General features: G+C 38.6%; 1 protein-coding gene across 9 annotated transcripts in view; it reads left to right on the plus strand.

Moving 5' to 3' along the window:
- Positions 1 to 388: 388 nt before the first annotated feature.
- The window catches only part of CHD2 (chromodomain helicase DNA binding protein 2), a 73,893-nt gene continuing 55,834 nt past the window's right edge, over positions 389 to 18,447 (plus strand). For 2 of the 9 annotated variants that reach the window (XM_051628722.1, XM_051628721.1), the window contains exons 1-5: positions 389 to 701; positions 3,358 to 3,429; positions 4,105 to 4,191; positions 8,368 to 8,428; positions 13,794 to 17,419. In XM_051628722.1, coding sequence (XP_051484682.1) covers positions 17,358 to 17,419 — 62 coding nt within the window. In that variant the 5' untranslated portion in view covers positions 389 to 701; positions 3,358 to 3,429; positions 4,105 to 4,191; positions 8,368 to 8,428; positions 13,794 to 17,357. The other 7 variants (XM_051628715.1, XM_051628718.1, XM_051628717.1 and 4 more) reach the window with 7 other exon arrangements.

Here is an 18,447-nt window from a genome sequence, read left to right on the forward strand (position 1 = left end):
GGCGCCCGGTGCGGCCGGGGCGCGAGCCCGCGGGGGCGCGAGCACCCCCGCGGCAGCCAATGGGGAGCGGCCGGCGCCGCTCGCTCGTGCTCGGCGGCGGGGGGAGCGGCCAATGGGAGGCGGTGGCTGCCGCGCGCGCGGGGCGGGCGGGTGGGGGCCTGGCGGGGAGGGCGGGGCGGGGCGCGGCGCGCGCGCAGCCGAGGGCGGGGCGCAGCCGGGAGCCGGGGCGGGGGGGGGGGGGAAGGGGCGCGCGGGCCCCGCCCCTTCCTCGCCGCAGTGAGTCCTGAGCGGGCGGCCATGTTGTGCGGGGGGGAGGGGAGGAAGGAGTTGAGAGGAGACGGGAGAGACTCTCTCTCACACACGGCACAAGATGGCCGGGGGAGCAGCCGCAGCCGGGCTCCCGAGCGCTTTCCCCGCCGCTCGGAGCGGGGAGGCTCGGCGGGCGCCCCGGGTGCCGGTCTCGGGGGCTAAGTCGGGCCCGGCACTCTGGGGGTTCCGGGGCGACGGAGGGCAGCGAGCCGGGCTGCCGAGCGGGACTGCCGACGGGCGGAGGGCAATGGCGCCGGGCTCCGGAGCTCTGCCCGCGCCTCAGCCTCGCCGGGCGGGCGCGGGTCCGTCCCCCGCCGCGGGCAAGGCGAGGAGGGGAGCAGCGCCCCGTTCTCAGGGCCCCCGTTGCCTGCCAAGGGGCTGCTCTTCGCCGGGTAAGTGCCTGAGCCTCCTCGCTTCTCATTGTCCTTTGTCCTTGGGAGGAAAAACAAAATGTCCTTGGAGCCGGGAGGGGGAGGGGGACGCCTGCCTTTGCCTGCCCCCCCCCCGCCGCTCCCTGAGCGGAGCCTTGGGGATCCCCGCTCGTCTCTGCGGCCGCTTTTGGGTGAGGGGGGACCCGCGTCGTTTGGGGGGGCAGCCGCGGGAGAAGGGGTGCTGCAGGGGGGGCCCGGCGCGGCGGCCGCCCCGGTGACACTGTTGGGCTCCCGGGCTGCAGGGCGCTCCCCCTCCCCCCGGCTCCTGCAGCAGCGAGGGGGCTCCGCACCCCCGGCCCCCCGTGCCGCAGGGAGGACGGGGACGGCTGCAGGCGGGTTCCCCAATGCAGCAGCGGGGAGAGGGGGGGCTGCAGACCTGTTCCCCTCCAGTGCAGAATGGAAGGGGGGCATCTGCAAACCAGCTTGCAACTCCAATGCAGCAGTAAAGGGAGGGGGGGGGAGAGGTGAAGACTGTACTACATCATCAGTTAAATGTTTAGCCCCGAGCCCGTATCAGTTTAAAGAGCGTTTGTTGCCCGTTGCTGCTCAGATGGGGATATGTTTTCGTACTTCGTAAGAACAAAGACGCCATGTCCTTTTCTCTTAAAAATAAAACTTGGTGTTTTTTTCGTGGGGTGTTGGCTTTTAACTCTTTCTGAACCAGTAAGGAAAAAACAGGCTGCGGATGAGACAGCTTAAGACTTTATTGAAACAATAGGTAGAAATTTACTTCACTTGAAAAACAACAGTTCAGGTGCAGAACTTTAAAGAAAACTCTGAAGAATTACGTTCCGTATGGTTTTGCAATTAAAACAACCTTAAAAAAAAAAACAGAGCTCGGTCATGCCAAGTCTACAGTTTAAAGTTGGCAAAATACTACAGTTGTGATTTAGACGACACAACGAGAAGTAAAGGTAGTTACTTAAATATGAATTACATGGTAAGGAAACGAATGGGTTCGTGTGTGACATCAAAAGCTTTTAAAAAGCGCTTATTCCGTGTCAGTTTTGTTTTAAGTCTTCAGTTTATGCATTTTTCAGGTAGCTCGCAGACATTTCTGTTTACGTAGCATTTTTGTCGTTGTTTCGGTGGTTAATAATTTAGAAGTTGTATAACATCTATTTCAAGACTTTCTAAAAATGCACGTTTAAATGGAATTCCTGCTGTTTGTTTTGCGTTGGTTCACATCCAGTGATTACAAATTTAAGGGTAAAATTGCGTTTCCAAATGTATAAAAAGTCAGTGTAGTAGAGCAAGAGGTAAATACGAAGAACTTTAGTTTTAACTGGAGATTGTGTATAGCCAAATTTGTTGGATTGATCTGGTGTACACTTGTACAGGATTATAGAACTCCGTTCAGGTTTTAGATATTGCAGTTAGAGGTAAATCGACATTTTTTTAGTACTTTCTCTGCAAACAAGAATCCATCACTACAATGAAAGTTGGCTTATTTTTTTGAAATATAAATAGGAGTTTCAGTAACCCTGGATTGTTATCACTTACAGGCAGTGTGTTTTTGATCTTTTATTTTAGATTCGGATTATGGTGGTTTTATAACCCCAGCAATAGTTCTGCAGCATAGAACAGGGTCTGACACAGACACTTTGCTAAAAAGAAAGTTCTAGTTTTAGGTGGGTGTCTGCTGTAGTCATATATATTTTTTTTTAAATAACTTAGGAGATAATTTTTTAATACCCATGACTTCTTTCAGTTACTGAAAATAAAATAGCTGCTAAGTGTCTCTGAAAATAAATTGTTCTTGATTTTTTTATGTATTTAAGCATTTATTTAATACTTCTGTATTTTCTATATACAAAGTGTAGGAATTTTCTTGTATGTTATATGTTTAACATTTATTTTAATTTACCCATATATTTACAGAATTATTCCAAACTTTTCCTAGAGTGTGAAATAGGGGTGATAAATACAACTGCTGCAAAAAAAAATGTTAAGACTTTTCACAAAAGGGGAGGAAAGTTGGCTAGAGGTAGTGCAAATATGGTGTTCCTTGTGTTAAGGAGCATAGTTTGGGATCTGATGAAAGGTTGAAGAAGCTGAAGGCTTTTAAAAGTGTGTTCTGAAGGTCAAAAAAGATACCTTTTTTTGGGAGATCAAGTAACTTACAACTTAAAATTCAGAAAGGCTGATGACAGAAGCCATTTTAAAATTAACTCTGCTCTCACTAGAGGTTTTATTTAATTTTGCATAGCCTACTTCTAAAGACTTTTGACATGGAAAAAAGTACGAGGATTAAGAGGTATTGTGTGATAAAATACTCTTTAAGAAAAAAAATATCTTAAATTTGCTAGACATTTGATCTTTAAATCATTCAAAATTAGTGGCAGACAGAAGAGCAGATTGCAGTTATTATTGCAAAAATATAGATCATCCATGTTGTGTGTCAGTCACTCTTCACCTCTAGTGCTTTTCTTTGGCCAAGTATGTACAGCCACCCGTACTTTTATTTTTAGTGTTCAGTTCTAAAGATAAAGTTACTGCTATCATAAGTTTTTCCTAAGTTAACAATTACCTCAAGATCAGTGAATTTCAAGCATCTGACTTGTTCTGCTTTTCTAAAGCAAAATGCTGAAAAAATCTATTTTTTTTTTAATTTTAGGTAGAATTCCATGAACAATACCTTGTTTCTTGACTGGCTTCCAGAAGAATCATTTGTACCTTATTTTCCAAGGTAAGACTGGTTATAACTTGTGGTAGTATGTTCATTTCCTTGGTGTATTTTTGGTCTTGGGATTTGTCTATTTGCCACTGTGCAGGTAGGGGAAAAAAATTAATCTCATTTTTAAATTGTAGGGGACACATATTATAAATTAACTGGACTTCTAAAAAGCCTTTTTTGTATGACTGCCTTAATAATGTTTATGCAGCAACTTAGGTATAAATTTTAGATTACTACAGCAATTTAGTAAGTAGATTTTTTTATATAGGTATTTGGTGGGAAATGAGGATTTTCACAAAACCTAAGAATTTTCGTATGTCCCATTTCACCAGTGAAAATGTTCACTGAACTTTAAAATATTGTTTGGCTTCTGTACTTACTGAGTCTGTAGCATTAACGCTTGGGGATATTGTAGAATTCGTATATGACAGTAATAACCCTGGAGCTCAGGAATTCATACAGGATAAGATTTTTGGGGCCCGTTTCTCTGTTTTGGAGATCAGAATGCTAATGCTTGGAAGGAGAGAATACTGCAGTTTTATACATAAGGTAGAATATTTATTAAATTGTAAGACCTCCTACGTGTTTTGAAAAAGTTTATTTCAGTGACGAACATTAGAACTGTAGGTAAAATCTGCATTTACTTTTGTTTTCAGACAAACCTGGTTTTGTGTTTTTTCTTTCAAGGCTGTTACTGGATATTGTTCTTACTTACAAAGTGAGATGGATGGTTGCGTAAAGACTTTGAGCAAAATTCTGTGCTGTCCATACCAGGTATGTTGTACTGTGTTGTGGGTTGGTTTGTTGTTTTTTGTTTGTTTTTTTTTAATTATCCTGGAAGTAGGTTGGGGTGTTTTTTTAGTAAAATAAACATCGAACACTTAAGCTACAGGGTTTTACTCTGTTGAATTTTCTTTAAAGTTTTAGTGCATTTTAAAACTGTTAGTACATACTAAATACAGTGATGTTAATGACACCTTAGACATATTCTGGGGTTTTTATGGTCGTTCATATGTTAGACTTTTTTTTTAAGAATCTGAACTGACAGTGTCAACACATTGTAAAATGTAACTATGCTTATGAGAATTGCCATCTCTACTAAGGACATTCAGTCTAATCCCGCTTTAGAAGTGCTTTTCCTTCAGTTCAAAGTATTAGTTCGTTGGCAAGTGACAATCACAAGCTTTTCCTTGCCAAAAAATGGTTTTTATACAATAAACTTTGAGATTTTCCTTTCCTGTGTAAATTTTACTCTAAAAGCCTAAACCTGCATCCAGTTGTTATGAAGTATCTTGCTGACATTTTTAACAGTATTAAAAGGACAGGTTTCCAATGTTTGATTTTTTGTTGGGTTTTTTACACTTTAAGGTTCTCCATTTAGACACAGGAAGATGTTACATTGAGTCATGCTTTCACCACTGTGTAATTAAAAGTTGAGCATCTTGTTTGCTTGTCTTAACTGGTTCCTTTTCACAGCTTACCATGCTAATGTACTTGAGTACATATTCAGGATCTCCAAGCGTAAGGCGTCTACCAGGATTCTTAAATATACTTGTGATAATTTGCTCTTAAAAGTAACATAACTTTAAAACACAAACCTTGTGACCCTCTACCTGAGTGCAGCTGTTCTCTTTGCCGTGATGAAGGCTTCAGCATGTTCATGTAAGAGAAGTCATATACCAATTTTACATAAGCTTTTAGAAAATGTCTCTATAGATTGTAATAAACCTTTAAGTGCAGTAAGTCACTGATAACATGAAAGACAAAATGTATAGATGATAAACTTTTACCATAAACTATGGACATCCTGCCACAAAGCATAGCTGATGAACGAGGTTATGTAGTTATGTTCTGGAACATCATGATGTAACTGTCTGATGTGAAGTCTGAGAATTAGAAGTTTGTGCTAGAAATTATCTGGTTCCTTGAGAAGAGTAGCAGAACATACTGGAAATCCCATGTGAATTTTCAATGTAGAGGGTCAAAATACCCAGATATCGCGCAGTCTTCTACGATAAAGGCAAGACCAGCCTGATTTACGTAAAAGTCAGATAGCAATGATGGAATTGAACTTAAAAAACGCAAGACTTGTGTTCCTAATGTTCAATCTTTAAATGTCTAAAGCTGCAAATTTTAGTTGACCTGCTCTTAAAAAAGAAATATTTAAAAGTGCAGTGCTCAAGAGCAGAGTCATCTTGAGTGACCCGAGTATTTGATGAGGAATACGAAATTCGATTTTGAGCACTTTGATCTTAATGGTTTTACGTATTTCCTATATTGTCATGATGGTTGTGTTGAATAATGTTATAAAATTACAATTAAAACAGTTTTAAATGCCTCTTGTTACTTTTATGAGCTCTTTATGCTGCCTTTTCTTGAAAGAACAGTATTTTTTAATCTAGTGAACGGCAGCTCAGTCTTTAGGTTAGGTAGACCTTAATAGGCTAGATACACACTACTGGAGACTTGAGAGCTTTAAGTTCATGACCACTCTAATGGAGATTCATGAGGTCAGAAGAATGCTCTTTCGTCAAGTCTTGATAATTTTTTTGGTAGAGTAGGCTGTTCCTCAGTGGTGATACAAAGCCATATTAAGTATTCTGATGTAATTAATTTGTAGCATTGACAGCTTACATGGAAAAACATTCATGTGCTGATATATGTCATCTTAGCAAAAATACTTAATTTATCTGGAGAAAGAATCTGATGTCAGGTACACAGCTTTGGGGTGTCTGACCTCACCTCATGCTGTAAAAGGAGATTCTTTCCTGATTCTTAGAGCTAGCAGTGCCAATAGTTTGGTGAAGGATCATGGATCTAGGATGCATGGCATGTTTTATGTGGCATAGGCTGTACTGTTCTTACGACAGCTCCTTCTGGAATTTGAAAATAAATAGAAGCCACAACTATAAGACTATAAAAAAAAAAAGTAAAAACATGTTTATTTTTAAATTGGGAATTTCTTTAATCACAGAGACTACAACAATTACTGCAGGTAGTCTGTGTAAATATTTTTATTTTTATGTTTATTTAATAAATTGAACATTGAATGTGAGCTACAGGTATTAATCTAAAAGGCTAATTTCTTTCAGCTGAAATTCTGTTTTACTGCATTTATAGTTCGTGACTCTTGGCATAAGCCTTCAGCTTTTGTGATGCCTTCTGTAGTTCAGGAGTGAATATGTTTTTGGTAATTAAAATTGAAAAACTCAAAATACAGTTTTATATTTTTTAATGGTGGAGAAATGATCACTTGTGTAATCCTATGAATGAAATGCAGTAAGTTATTAACATTTTGGTGCTGTTTTTGCAAATCTCATTGTTTGGGTCATTCGTTCACTTCAGAGTAGACGAGTCATACTACTACTAAGTGCTACCACTGACAAAGAGTAGATTCCTTGTGCAAAATTTAGCTGAGGTCAGAAGAATGCGCTCTGGTCAAGCTTTAGTAAATTTTTCTGTAGAGGAAGGTGTTCCTCCTTGGGCCATAAAGTTGTATTAAGTGTCCTCATTAAAGTTTCTGTGAAATTACCATCGCTGGATGCTAACTCCAGAATTAAAGAGAACAGGAACCAACCTGAATAGAAATAATGTATATTGAGCTGTGCTGTAAATTCTTGAAAGTGGCTGAGAGCTCTAAGGTGAAAATTTTTCATTCATTAACTTTACCAAGTCTTCATATATTAAATTTTAGTTTTTAAGTGGCTTTTTTTGAAATTGTACATACCAGACAGAAGGAGATTTAAAGGGCATAAGTAAACCTCTTTACCTAGTTCATGTCTTCACTTTGCATGACTCATAGATGCCTCTCATATGATCAAAGTCCAGCAGCCATGTTGTGGTTCTTCGACAAACTGCCTGTCCACCATTTTAGACGCACTTCAGTTTTGTGCTTCCGTTTAATAGCAGCTGTTAGATCCCGTTTTAAGCAAGTTTAAAAACTCTATAGTTCATATTAATTTGCATATTTTTCATGTTTGCATATTGTTCCATGTTTGCTGCTATAATTTTTTAGCATTTCCCCTTCCTTAGAGTGATTTTTTCCCATATTAATAATTTAAAGAAAGGACGTTAACATAGAAATTACAGTTTTATTCATCTGCATCTGAGTAACTATCAGTTTGAAGAGGAGAATTTAGAAGATTGTAGAAAATATGCGTAGTATGATATCACTGAATAGGTGCATTAATTTTTACCTATTTGAGGCTATATTGTAATATAAATAGATTCTGATAGATCATGAGAGAAGCAGTTAACTTGTACACGTTGGGTGGATGGCTTGTATGGCTCATGATAGTGGATGACAATGCAGTTGAAATTTTCAGTAAAAAAAAGATTAGTGAGTTTTAGGTCTTATTTTTACTACCTCTACTTAAGGTGATTTTGATAAAGTTTATGTTGACGTGGATTGCCAATAAGCATTTTGAAAGTTTTCAAATGTAGGCCTTGCTCATACATAGATGGGTGTTCCATAACAGTGTGTGAAATTATTTCACTCTATCTAACTGATACCACCTTGCAGTAAAATGCGTATTTAATTATTTTTATGTGAAGGGCAGATCAGTTAGTTTCCGGACACCTCCATTTGATGCCTAATATTCTTCAGTATTTTTTTTTTAATTTGTTGGTTTGTTTTCAAGGGATTTGCGCACAGGCCCGAGTCTGAAATTCTTGGGTGGTTTGCACAGGTTCTTTGAGAACAGGTTTCTTAGTGGAATTTCAAATTTTTAATAAAAATTTCTTTTATATGTTAACCAGTGATCTGCTGGGAATGTGTGGTTGGTGTTTTTGGTTTTTTTTAAAGAATTTTGTTTGATAAAGATTTTGTAATAGGTTTAGTAATGGACTGTTGCTGTGGTCTTTTGGACCCTTAAGTTGTTGGAGTTCTTTTTTAGTTTCTTGTGTGCTTTTTTTTTTTAATTCAAGTGTTTAATATCATTTTCCCTACAGATGTGTTGAGGAAATCATTTACTCACTGTAAGCAAATTAACTGCTCTTGGTTGAAGGACTGGTAAGTTGTCATTCCTAGTAACATTTACTTTTTAGCTTTAAAAAACCCCAACAAGCACACATGGCTGTAATGTTTAACTTGCTGAAGTGTTTTGGTTGAGTACATCCTGAAATTCCTTAAAGCTTGTCTGTGTGTGCACGTGTTTCTAGAAGGTTCAGTCAGAAGGACCACAGGAACATTCTTAGTGGGCTTTTAGGAAATGAAGCTATGCTTGGATAGTACTCTCAACCTGTCTTGCTGGAGAACAATCTTCATATCTAACTGTAGTTCTTTGTTCTCCTTTTGTGATTTGTCTCCATATTTTGTTGAGAACTATTAAATCATAGATTTGCTTGTTCAGAAGGGTTTGGTACAGAAATGTCTGTCTCTACAGGGAAGTACTGCACACAGTTTGGTTAGCAAACAGTGTGAAAGTATTATAGTAGGAAGAACTTGTCTTGCAAGCATCTTGTATTGTCCTTTTATGCCTGTCAGGATCAGTGAGGGTCTTTGAGCAGATAGTGACTGTCTTCTGTTACATGATTGTTCTGTTTCTGTTCTTCATTCATAAAATTACAGCTTTGCAGAAAATGGTATGTCATGCTGGTACACTTGCCTGTCTAAAACTGCTAGCTGATAGACTTCGTTTAGGAACCATTCCCCATAGTTAAAAATGCAAAATTGGCAGGCTTGACTTTATACTGGATTAATGTGGGGATAGGGTTTTCTCCAGGTTCCTTTGCTAAAAGGAATTTGGTCTTGATGATCTGCTGTTTCTGGCACATTCTGTGACTCTTCTGGGAGTTGTCTCTGGAAAGATCCAAGTCCTTTTGTCTTCCTCTCTGCTTAAAATTCAGACTCCTTAATTCTACATGTTTAATTAGGGCATTCATTGCATTTTGCGTACATGAATTAACTTTTTTTAGTGGGAAGATCCGTTCCTGTAGAACTACACTTTGGAATACATGGTTTTCTTGAAAAGAGGCAGTTTACTGGAGACAGATCTTTCATTATGGCATGCTACCTCATTTTGTAATGCCTGCCTTATACTGCAGAGAGCTTGAGAAGATGATGTTCCAAGATGCAAATATTCTCTCGGTGGATAGGTGATAGTTATTTTCAGCTGTCCCATGGCTATGTATGTCAGCAGAAGCCTTCAGCAACCATGCTTGCACAAACTGCCAAAGCAGCTACTTCCTGTCTGTGCTCCAAAGCCCTGTGCTTTCTTCTCATCTACTCACATGATGTGGAGACTTACGTAGAGCTCTTCTGAAAGAAAAAAGGAGTGTGCTGCTTTTAGATAAATTCCATTTTGAACCAATTTTAATCACTTGTTTCAGTCCTGAAGCAAAACAGTGTAATTTACAAGCTTCGAGGAATTCAGTTCTTACCAGGTGTACATGAGCTTGATTTTGATGATCTTTCTTTAGTATTCAAACTCTTCTGCTTTGATGGTGTTCTTTCAGAAGTCTTAAGCTATTTTGCACACTGCAAGTACATGCAGAAATCACATTTCTTGCTCTGTTAGAACCTTCCAGTGATTCCTCAGAACTGTTCCTGTGCTGTCCATTATTTTCTTCCCCTCCCAGTCAGCATAATCTGTTTCGTATATCTTTTCATGTGTATTTTTCCTGTTTCCTCTCACCGGGTTGTAATTAAGCTGTTGTCAGATCTGATTTCTTGAGCAGGAATTTGGCTTTTCTGTTACACCCTGAATAATTACTCCATCCTTTTCTGTTTTATAATTCTTGCCTAAAGGAAGGAGTGAATTTGAAACTCTTAATTGACTTAGACAGTTGTCTTAAAAATAAATGTCTTTAAAATGTATTTGTAAAAACATCCTAATGTATAAATCTTAACTGTAAAGGGTAAATACTAGATCTTATCATAGGTAATGTTTAGTTGAAGCACTAATTTCTTTATTTTTTTAAAACAGAAGGGGGAAAAGACTTGAACACATTGAAGTTGACATAACTTTGCTTAATGCAATAAAATTTATTATTTACAAATAATGCCCACAAAAGAGTGCATCTGTGAATAAAGCCACGTCTTACCTGAAATTAATCTCTAGATGTGAGAAACCTGTTGGGACAGCCTTTTTTTTGCTAAAAATACCTAATCCTACATGAGTTGTGCTTCTACTGCTGCACTTACTGAACATCTGATAATGGTAAAAGCAGATTTAGGAGTGTCCAGAGTACGTAGTTACTTTTAAAGATTGGTCAGGCAGTCCATCTTTATGGACCTCAGATGTCAAAAAGGGCACGTCTGCTTTTTCCTCTAGCGTAAAAGTTACAAGAGATGTGTCTTTGAGAATAAAATCCTGCTTTAATGAACTTCAAAGCATAGAACTTGAGGTTTGGTTTGCTCAGAACCTCATTTTGTCCATTCAGCTCCCTCTGTTGGAGTGAATTCCCTTCAGTAGCAGTAAGGGTTTTCAGTTTAAACCTCAGACTGTGAAAGATTTCACTGTGGGAAAACTTCTTAAGTGTATTGGTGTCTTACATGTGTTTGCTGATCCATGGGTGTTTTACATGTTGTTAGTGTCCTTCAATGTCATATTTAAGAAATCCAAGGTTTCAATAGACAAGAAATTGCTGAGGTCATGGGTTTGGCCATGGACTGTCTTTTATTGCTGTGGTCTTTTAATAGATGGAGCAACAAATGATTCATTACAAAAAAATGAAGAGAAAAACTTTGTAAATTGGGATGTTTCAAACTGTTGCCTTAAAACTTCAGACATAGTTGTGAGTGGTTTCTGTCTGCTCATACAGAGTGTCAATATGTTACTGGTGTTGAAACTATTACATTATTACCCAGTTACCCTATTTATCATGAGCAAAATGCAATGCTGGGAAATAAGTACAGTAAATACTGGATTCTAAAGCTTGAAAAATGGGATAATGCCTGACTGATGTTACAGAAGGAATGAAATATTTGTGTCATCTAGCAAAAAAAAAAAAGGGTTATTCAATGGCTGCCATAAATGTACGATCACTGTGTAAGTCTTGGTGGAAAAAGAGTATATTTTTGCCACATTTATTGAAATTCCAGAGTAAAAAGTACCACAATTCCTAAGTAAACAAATGCTGTGAAATCTTTTAAAGCAAATATAGATTTCACATGAAAAAGTGTACAGTTGCTCTTAGTGTTTTGGCCATTACTGTGGCATCTTTTTAATGTATGAATAGCTTTTAGAACAAGGGCTGTTGTAGCATGTTCTTAATTATCATAAATCATCAGTTCTGTTTACTGCTTATTATTTTGCAAGGTCAAGAGAAGAGTTTTAAGATTAATGTAGTGGAGTTATTTGCAGTTTTTGGTACAATAAAACATTGGTGAACCTAGTAGGGAAGTTTGCCGTTAATTTGCTTCAATTGCATATCGCATTAGCATCTTAAGGCAGAAGGCTAACCCAACTGAGAAGGACCTTTTAAAGACAACTAATATGTAATTACATTATTTTTTTGAGAGGTGGGGAAGACTGATGCCAGTAATTAAATTTGCTTATATTACGTTTCTAGCAATAACTGTAAAAATAATTTTTACAATCATATTTATGGGATTCCTACTGCACTCATGGTAGTATTTCTGAATAATTGATTGTGACAATAATGGACAACCTTGTGGTGGGTTTACTCTTCATGCTTTGGTACCATTGTCAAGGCATTAGAATTAAAAAGTAGTCAAATATTTATCTTCAAATGCATAAATAGATATGAAGATAGGCTAGTATACCAAAGAGAACTAAAAAAAACCCAAACCAAAACACAAACCCACAATAGCCCAAAAAACCCCACCAAACCAACCCCAAGAACTGTTTCTTCACTTAGTGTAGGGTAAAAGGATCTTGCCAAATATTGAGATCCTGTCTTAACTGAGGATGAGTTGAATGCTCGAAGCAAAGATTTTCTGCAAACTTGAATGTTCAGTTTCTGATTCTGAAAATATGGAGATCCTGTGATTGAGTAGTATTACAGCTACACGCGCTGCACAGTGCAAAGCCAAGTGAATTACCAGATCTCACCTTCCATGTCTGTGTGCCGTTCCATTTATTCCTATTTAATTATGTAGTCTTCATTTAGATAATGAAGTCTGTAGAAGAATATAAAACAAGACACATGGACAGTTGTGAAAGACTGAGGCTCATTGCACTGGTTCCATTGCTGTTTGCTATAACTGGTTGTGTTGAAATGAGAGTGGGGAAACTGGAATGCTGAGACAAAGACCACTAGATGGCCCCACCGATTTTTGCTGTACTGTGGGTAATTTCTGCATCACTTATAGTGAGAATCTGCCCAGGATTGTTAGGGGAACAAGACAGTGGTGGGGTTGGCTTTGAGACTAAAATGAGGTTAAAGCTATACACAGTCAGAAGAATAAATTAATGTTTGAGTGCAGGTGCTCAAAATCATGAACATTTTGAAACCTTTTTTTATATTATCCTCTTCTAGAATTAGCTTTGTTTTTTAAAATTATGTTCTTAACACTTAGTAATTTCTTGTACTTGATTTTTGCATGTTAGGAATGGTATTTTACATGAGATTATTTTCTTGGTAGAAAAGGTAAAGATGAGGACACTTGCTTTGTATTTATCCATGGTGAAGTCATTTGATCAGTTTGGTTTGTCACCCGTGGGCTTGGTTGTTGTTACTTGAGGAGTAAAGTTGAAATATGGATCAGAAGTAGCATGGTGGCCTTGCTAAAGGCAACTAATGTAACCTGTCAGCATTTTCATCTGACTTCTGACATGTCCTCTCCCACTAAACCAGTCATTCCATTTGCTCTTAAGTGCGTGTTTGCTGTTGCACTGTATGTCTTTAATGAACTGGAAAACTGTGTTAATATGGTGGAACATTTTGTCTCCAGTCACCATCTGTATATAGGAGATCAGTTTTCCATGCCTGTTATGTTGATTTTGATGGGTCTATATCTTTGGAGAAAGGAATGTACAGTAGTTTAAAAATATGGCTTATTATAATGAACTTTGTTTTTCACTAAGCAGTGTCAGCTTTAGTAGATGAATCAGTCCAGTAAAAATGGTTGCCAGAGCAAGTATCTCAGATTTCCCGTTATTGATTTCTCTAGTGTTTTAACACTATGGAGAAATTTCAAATGGAATTCACAGAACCTGAAATGGTTCTTGAACTTCTAATAATTCCTCCTCTCTTTTTATAGTTTTGGTTAAAGTTTGTATTTTTGACTCTTGAACTGATGATTTGACATTATTTATTTTCCATAAAAGTAGATTTCTGGAATATGTAATAAGGAATGAAGCATCAGTTATATGTTTAAACTGTCTTCAAGGTATGGTAGTTTTGAGTGTCTTAGTTTAAAAGATATGATCTGTATTCCAACAGCATTTTTCTTTTAATTTTCCATAAAGAACCCAATCAGATGAAGAGTGTCAAAAGGAGTCTACGAATGAGACACCAAGATGGCAGTTCCACTGTTGATTGAGAGGTTGTGGAAATGGACTGTTGCATGAGTGCTGTGATATGTCTGTCCAAGAAAAGGATGTTAAAACATGGACTCTCGTGTTACTAAACCAGAGAAGATCTGGGTTGTGATCATCCTATCAAAATGGACTTTGCACTTGAATTAATCAGGGGACTGTGTCAGTGACTATCCAATGTTGGATCTGTTTGAGGACTGGAGGCAAAATTTTACTTTCAGGTTGTATATGCATAACGGGCAAATTCATTTGGTAAGAGATCTGTTGCTGCTACCTCTTTGCAGAAAATGTAATGTTTTTTTAAGTGACTTAATAAAAGGTTTTTGTTTCGTTCACACTTTGTATTTGTCCTTTCTAGCTGAATATTTTTTATTGTGTTGATACTGAGGTGAGTTTTGGTTTTGCTTGCTATTAAAGTGAGAAATACTTTAGATGCTAAGCAAGGTAAAATTTTTTGCTATACTTGATTTAAAATGTCTCTTTCATTTGCAATTTGACTTCACTTTAACATGACTTCCAATGAATTTTTATTTGCTGGTTTATTCATTCAGGTGCTTAATGCTTGGGGGTTTAAGTACTTGGCCTATTGTCAGGATACTTCAGCTGAATTCTCTGAAGTTATTTCAAGATGGAATTAATATCAGCTGAAGGCTGGGCAAAATATGACAAAGGAGGACTTGGATGTTTTGTGTAATTTTTTTAGGTATGCTTCTTTGGTTGTGTATGGGTACAGAAACTTTCCAACAGATTTCCTGGACAACATACTTCCTGAACAGTTTATTCTGTCTTAAAATTGTTCTGTACAAGTGTCCAGTCTGCTTCACCACTTTTTAATGTAGGCTCAGCTGTGTGATGACATGTACTTGATGAGAAAAACGTGGAGTTATTTTTGATATTGCTACAAGTGACATCTTAATCTTTACAAATGAATTTTAAAATGGTTCTAATGTTCAAAACTCAATTTCCTTTCAAGTTTCTTTGTGAATCAAATACTTAAACTGTAGCCACCTTCCTATGTATGTTTCACCTGAAATGCACAGTTGTTTTTGTTTATGCTGGAGGGCCAAGAGGACAGACCTGATCTTAGGATAACATAGGTATTTTCTTTTAAAAACAAAATACAGACAGACCCCCATTATGTGTGTTTAACTATTTGTCTTGCTCAGACTTTATAAATATTCATTTTTACCATGATGAATTGTTAAAACTTGTTTAGTCCAGGTGTTTTGATGCTTGCTCAAGTTTGGTTTTGCCATGTGATATATGGTGGATTTGAATACTGGGACTAACCTAAGGGAATCCCCCTTCAGATGAGTGGATTTTCTTCGTGTTGCCCAAAATTGCTTGGAATAGTCTTGCATTGTGTTTGTTGTAGTTCAGTGCAAGGGGTCTTCTGTGAATAATTGGTAAATGGGAATTCTTTCAAATGGACTGTGGCAACAGTGTACCTACTCAAACCTCTTGATGTGGATAGATGATAGGTTGTTGGAGGATGTGAATGACAAGTGTGTGGAGGAGTTGATGGGGTCTGTCTTGTTTCTACTGGTAGAAACCATTATTTTCAGACTCTTCGGGTTCTGTGCTATGGATGTCCCCATAGAAGCCCTAACTAGCCCATTACTCCCTTACTCCCCAGAAGTCCTCCAGTGTCTTATGTCACTGTCTTGTTGTGGTGTTTACAAATGTGCACAATGTCCTTGGCATTTTAAGGAGTCTGTTGCTTGTGGGAGGACAACTGGTAGTCAGAGTACAAGTGGTTAGGGGATGCTTGGACCTCCTCCATTTCCTCTGTAGTGCATCCTCCCAGTATTAGAATGTTGTATTTGGGATGTTGCTTCATTTGCAGTTCTACAGCTTGGCTGTGATACGGCTTTAAAATTAATTTGTTGTGTTAAAAATCTGTTAATGAACATTAATGGGTTAAGAATATGAATTTGGAACAATCCTTTTAATGGTGTCAGGCTTATTTTACAGTAGTGCCTTTGCATCACTGATGAAAATTGTGTAGCTGATGGATTTTTGTTGCTGGGGAAAACCACTAGGGAGGCGCTGTTGAGCTGGAGGGGCTTGTCACACTGAGGGGCTGTTGTGGGAGAGCTTGATGCTCTTGTCCCAGCCTTTAAGTGCGAGTGTTGGGTGACAAATGGAGGAGCTATTCTCTGGGGGTACTGCCCCTGAACTGGAAAAAGCTACCCCCTTGGGTGGGGTGAGCCCCAAGGTGGGCTGTTGCTGGCTGTGTGGCTGTTAGCTCCAGTTCCATTCTTTCAAAATGGCTTGTAAGAGCGCCACTTCCTGTCCAGGGAGGAAGTAATTTTAGCCCAGGCACTGAAATATTTAGCAAATCTTTAAAACAAAAGGCACAAATTCCATTTCTTTCTGGTTTCAAAAGGGTGCCTGAGCCACATGGGGTTAAGGTGCCCCTTCAGCTGGGGTAGTTGGAAGGAGCCAGGGCTGTAGGGGTAGCAGGCACCCTTTAGGTGGAGGCTATCTCTTTTTTTGGTAGAAATGAAGGGGTGGGTCTATGGTACATCACCTGAGTTGTGGGGTAAATGTAGAGAGTGTCAATCAAAGGCAGAGCTCAGAGCTGGGAAGGAGCTCTAGATGGCGGCTGTGCCTTAGAGAGAGCGCGCTCAGCTCCGTGCCTTCCCCAACACTTTACGCAACTTTCCCTAACTTTCGGGCAGCCTCAGGGGGCCCCCACAGCCCCTTGCCTCTCCTAGGCACTAATCGGGGGCCGAGCGGACCTTTTTCGGGCAGAAAAGCAGCTTTTGAGGGCTCCCTTTTCGTGCCTTGCTGGAAAGAAGAAGCCGTGGAGAGAGCCCAGGTCGTTGTTTTTCCAGCTTAGAAGCCATGGCGTACCTCCATTTTTGTGCGCTCTCCTAATGAGCTTTTTCCCCCGGACATTTTTCTACTAATTATCGCTTCTTTTGCTTTATCGACAGCATATTTTTGGGGATTAGAATATATATATTTTTTTCATTGTCTGAAATTCGTATTTTATCCTTATAACGAAATATTTTGGATCTAATGTTTTTCCACTACCCGAAACTAATATCGACTTGGTCCTGGCGGCGGTGCATGGATCAGGTAGGTGGGCAAATAATAATAATAATTTTTAGATTTCTGCCGTTTTCAGTACTTTGATTTTCGACCGATTTGAGCTGTATTTGGGATGACGCAATAAGATACAGAGATTATTTGCATTCAGTGTTACTTTGGGAAAGTTTGCAGGATGCTCCTCTGCTGTGTTTATTCTCAGATTTTTCTTCTAAAAACGATTATTTGTTTTAAATGTCCGTTTTGCCGTGTTGATCAGTGTTGTGTATTGTTATAACAATATCATTGCAGCGTCAGGACTTTGTTCCTGATAATGAAAGCCAGTGAAACGAACTGGGACCTTACCTTTCTTTCAACTTTTGACAGTAAATACCTGGGCACAGGACTTCAAAGCAAACAGACACCCCTGACCCCCTCTTAATATTTAAGAATAAAAAGATGATGAGAAATAAGGACAAAAGCCAAGGAGAGGAGGGTTCAGTCCACAGCAATGCATCGAGGTATGATCTATCAACTTTCTTTTTTTTTTTTTTTGTAAAACCTGTGAATACCCTGTTTACTTTGACAGCCGTGGGTTACTGTCAGTGCTTAATACACAACATTTTACGGATTTTGCTTCCTTTTTAAGGAATGACCTTGAGATTGTTAGCATGCCACACCCTAATTTTTTTGGTAGCAATTTCTGAAAGTTGTGTTGTGACTTAAGGGCCCATGTCATAGTCAAAAGGTACTGTACCTTTATTCAGAGGAGCCCTTTTCTCTGTATTATGTTTTTTCAGCTTTTGAATTTCAGTTTTTAGGTTTTTTGTGCTGTGAAAAATGACCTTGTCGGTTTAGCCATTGCTGCATTGCACCATTTTACATACAAGGCAAATTTTTCTTTGAAGAATCTCAGAAGTCTAAACTTTAACTGAGGGCCATACAGAAGCCTGGTGTAGTAGTAAATTATAGTAAATAGATACAAGAAAAAGTTACATGAATGAAAAAAAGCTCATTTTAAAAAATAAACTGGGAAGTGCCTGATTGTTTGATACCCCTTACTTCAAATTTTATTTGGGCTTGTAGAACTTTGATACTGTTTAGGTATTTTTTTTAATATTTTGATACAATTTAACCAGACTTTCTCCTGCTGGTGATAGCATTTAATATAAAAAAAAATACACCGGGATTGTTAAGAAGAGGCTCCAAATGCTTTGCTTGTTTGTTTAATATGTTTTTGCTCAGAGTGTTTTTATTTACTTTTGTTGAGTAATGAGATTCTTTACAGATTTTTATAAACTTAACCTTGGTGTGGTATAAGTATGAAATACTGGAAATGTTTGTTTGCTAGGAATGCAGAAGTATAATTATGGAATTACTATTTTGTATTTCAAGGATCGGCTTTTTCGAAAATTGGAAATGAAACTATATGCATTTGTTTTCTAGTTTGTAAATACACTTGAGTTATGCATTTTGTTAATTTTAATTGAATTGTGGCCTGTTTATTTTTCTCTGATATTGTCCAATAATTTTTAACCAACGTTAATAA

Source organism: Apus apus, chromosome 10 (genome assembly GCF_020740795.1).
Source record: "Apus apus isolate bApuApu2 chromosome 10, bApuApu2.pri.cur, whole genome shotgun sequence".
NCBI classification, from domain to species: Eukaryota; Metazoa; Chordata; class Aves; order Apodiformes; family Apodidae; genus Apus; species Apus apus.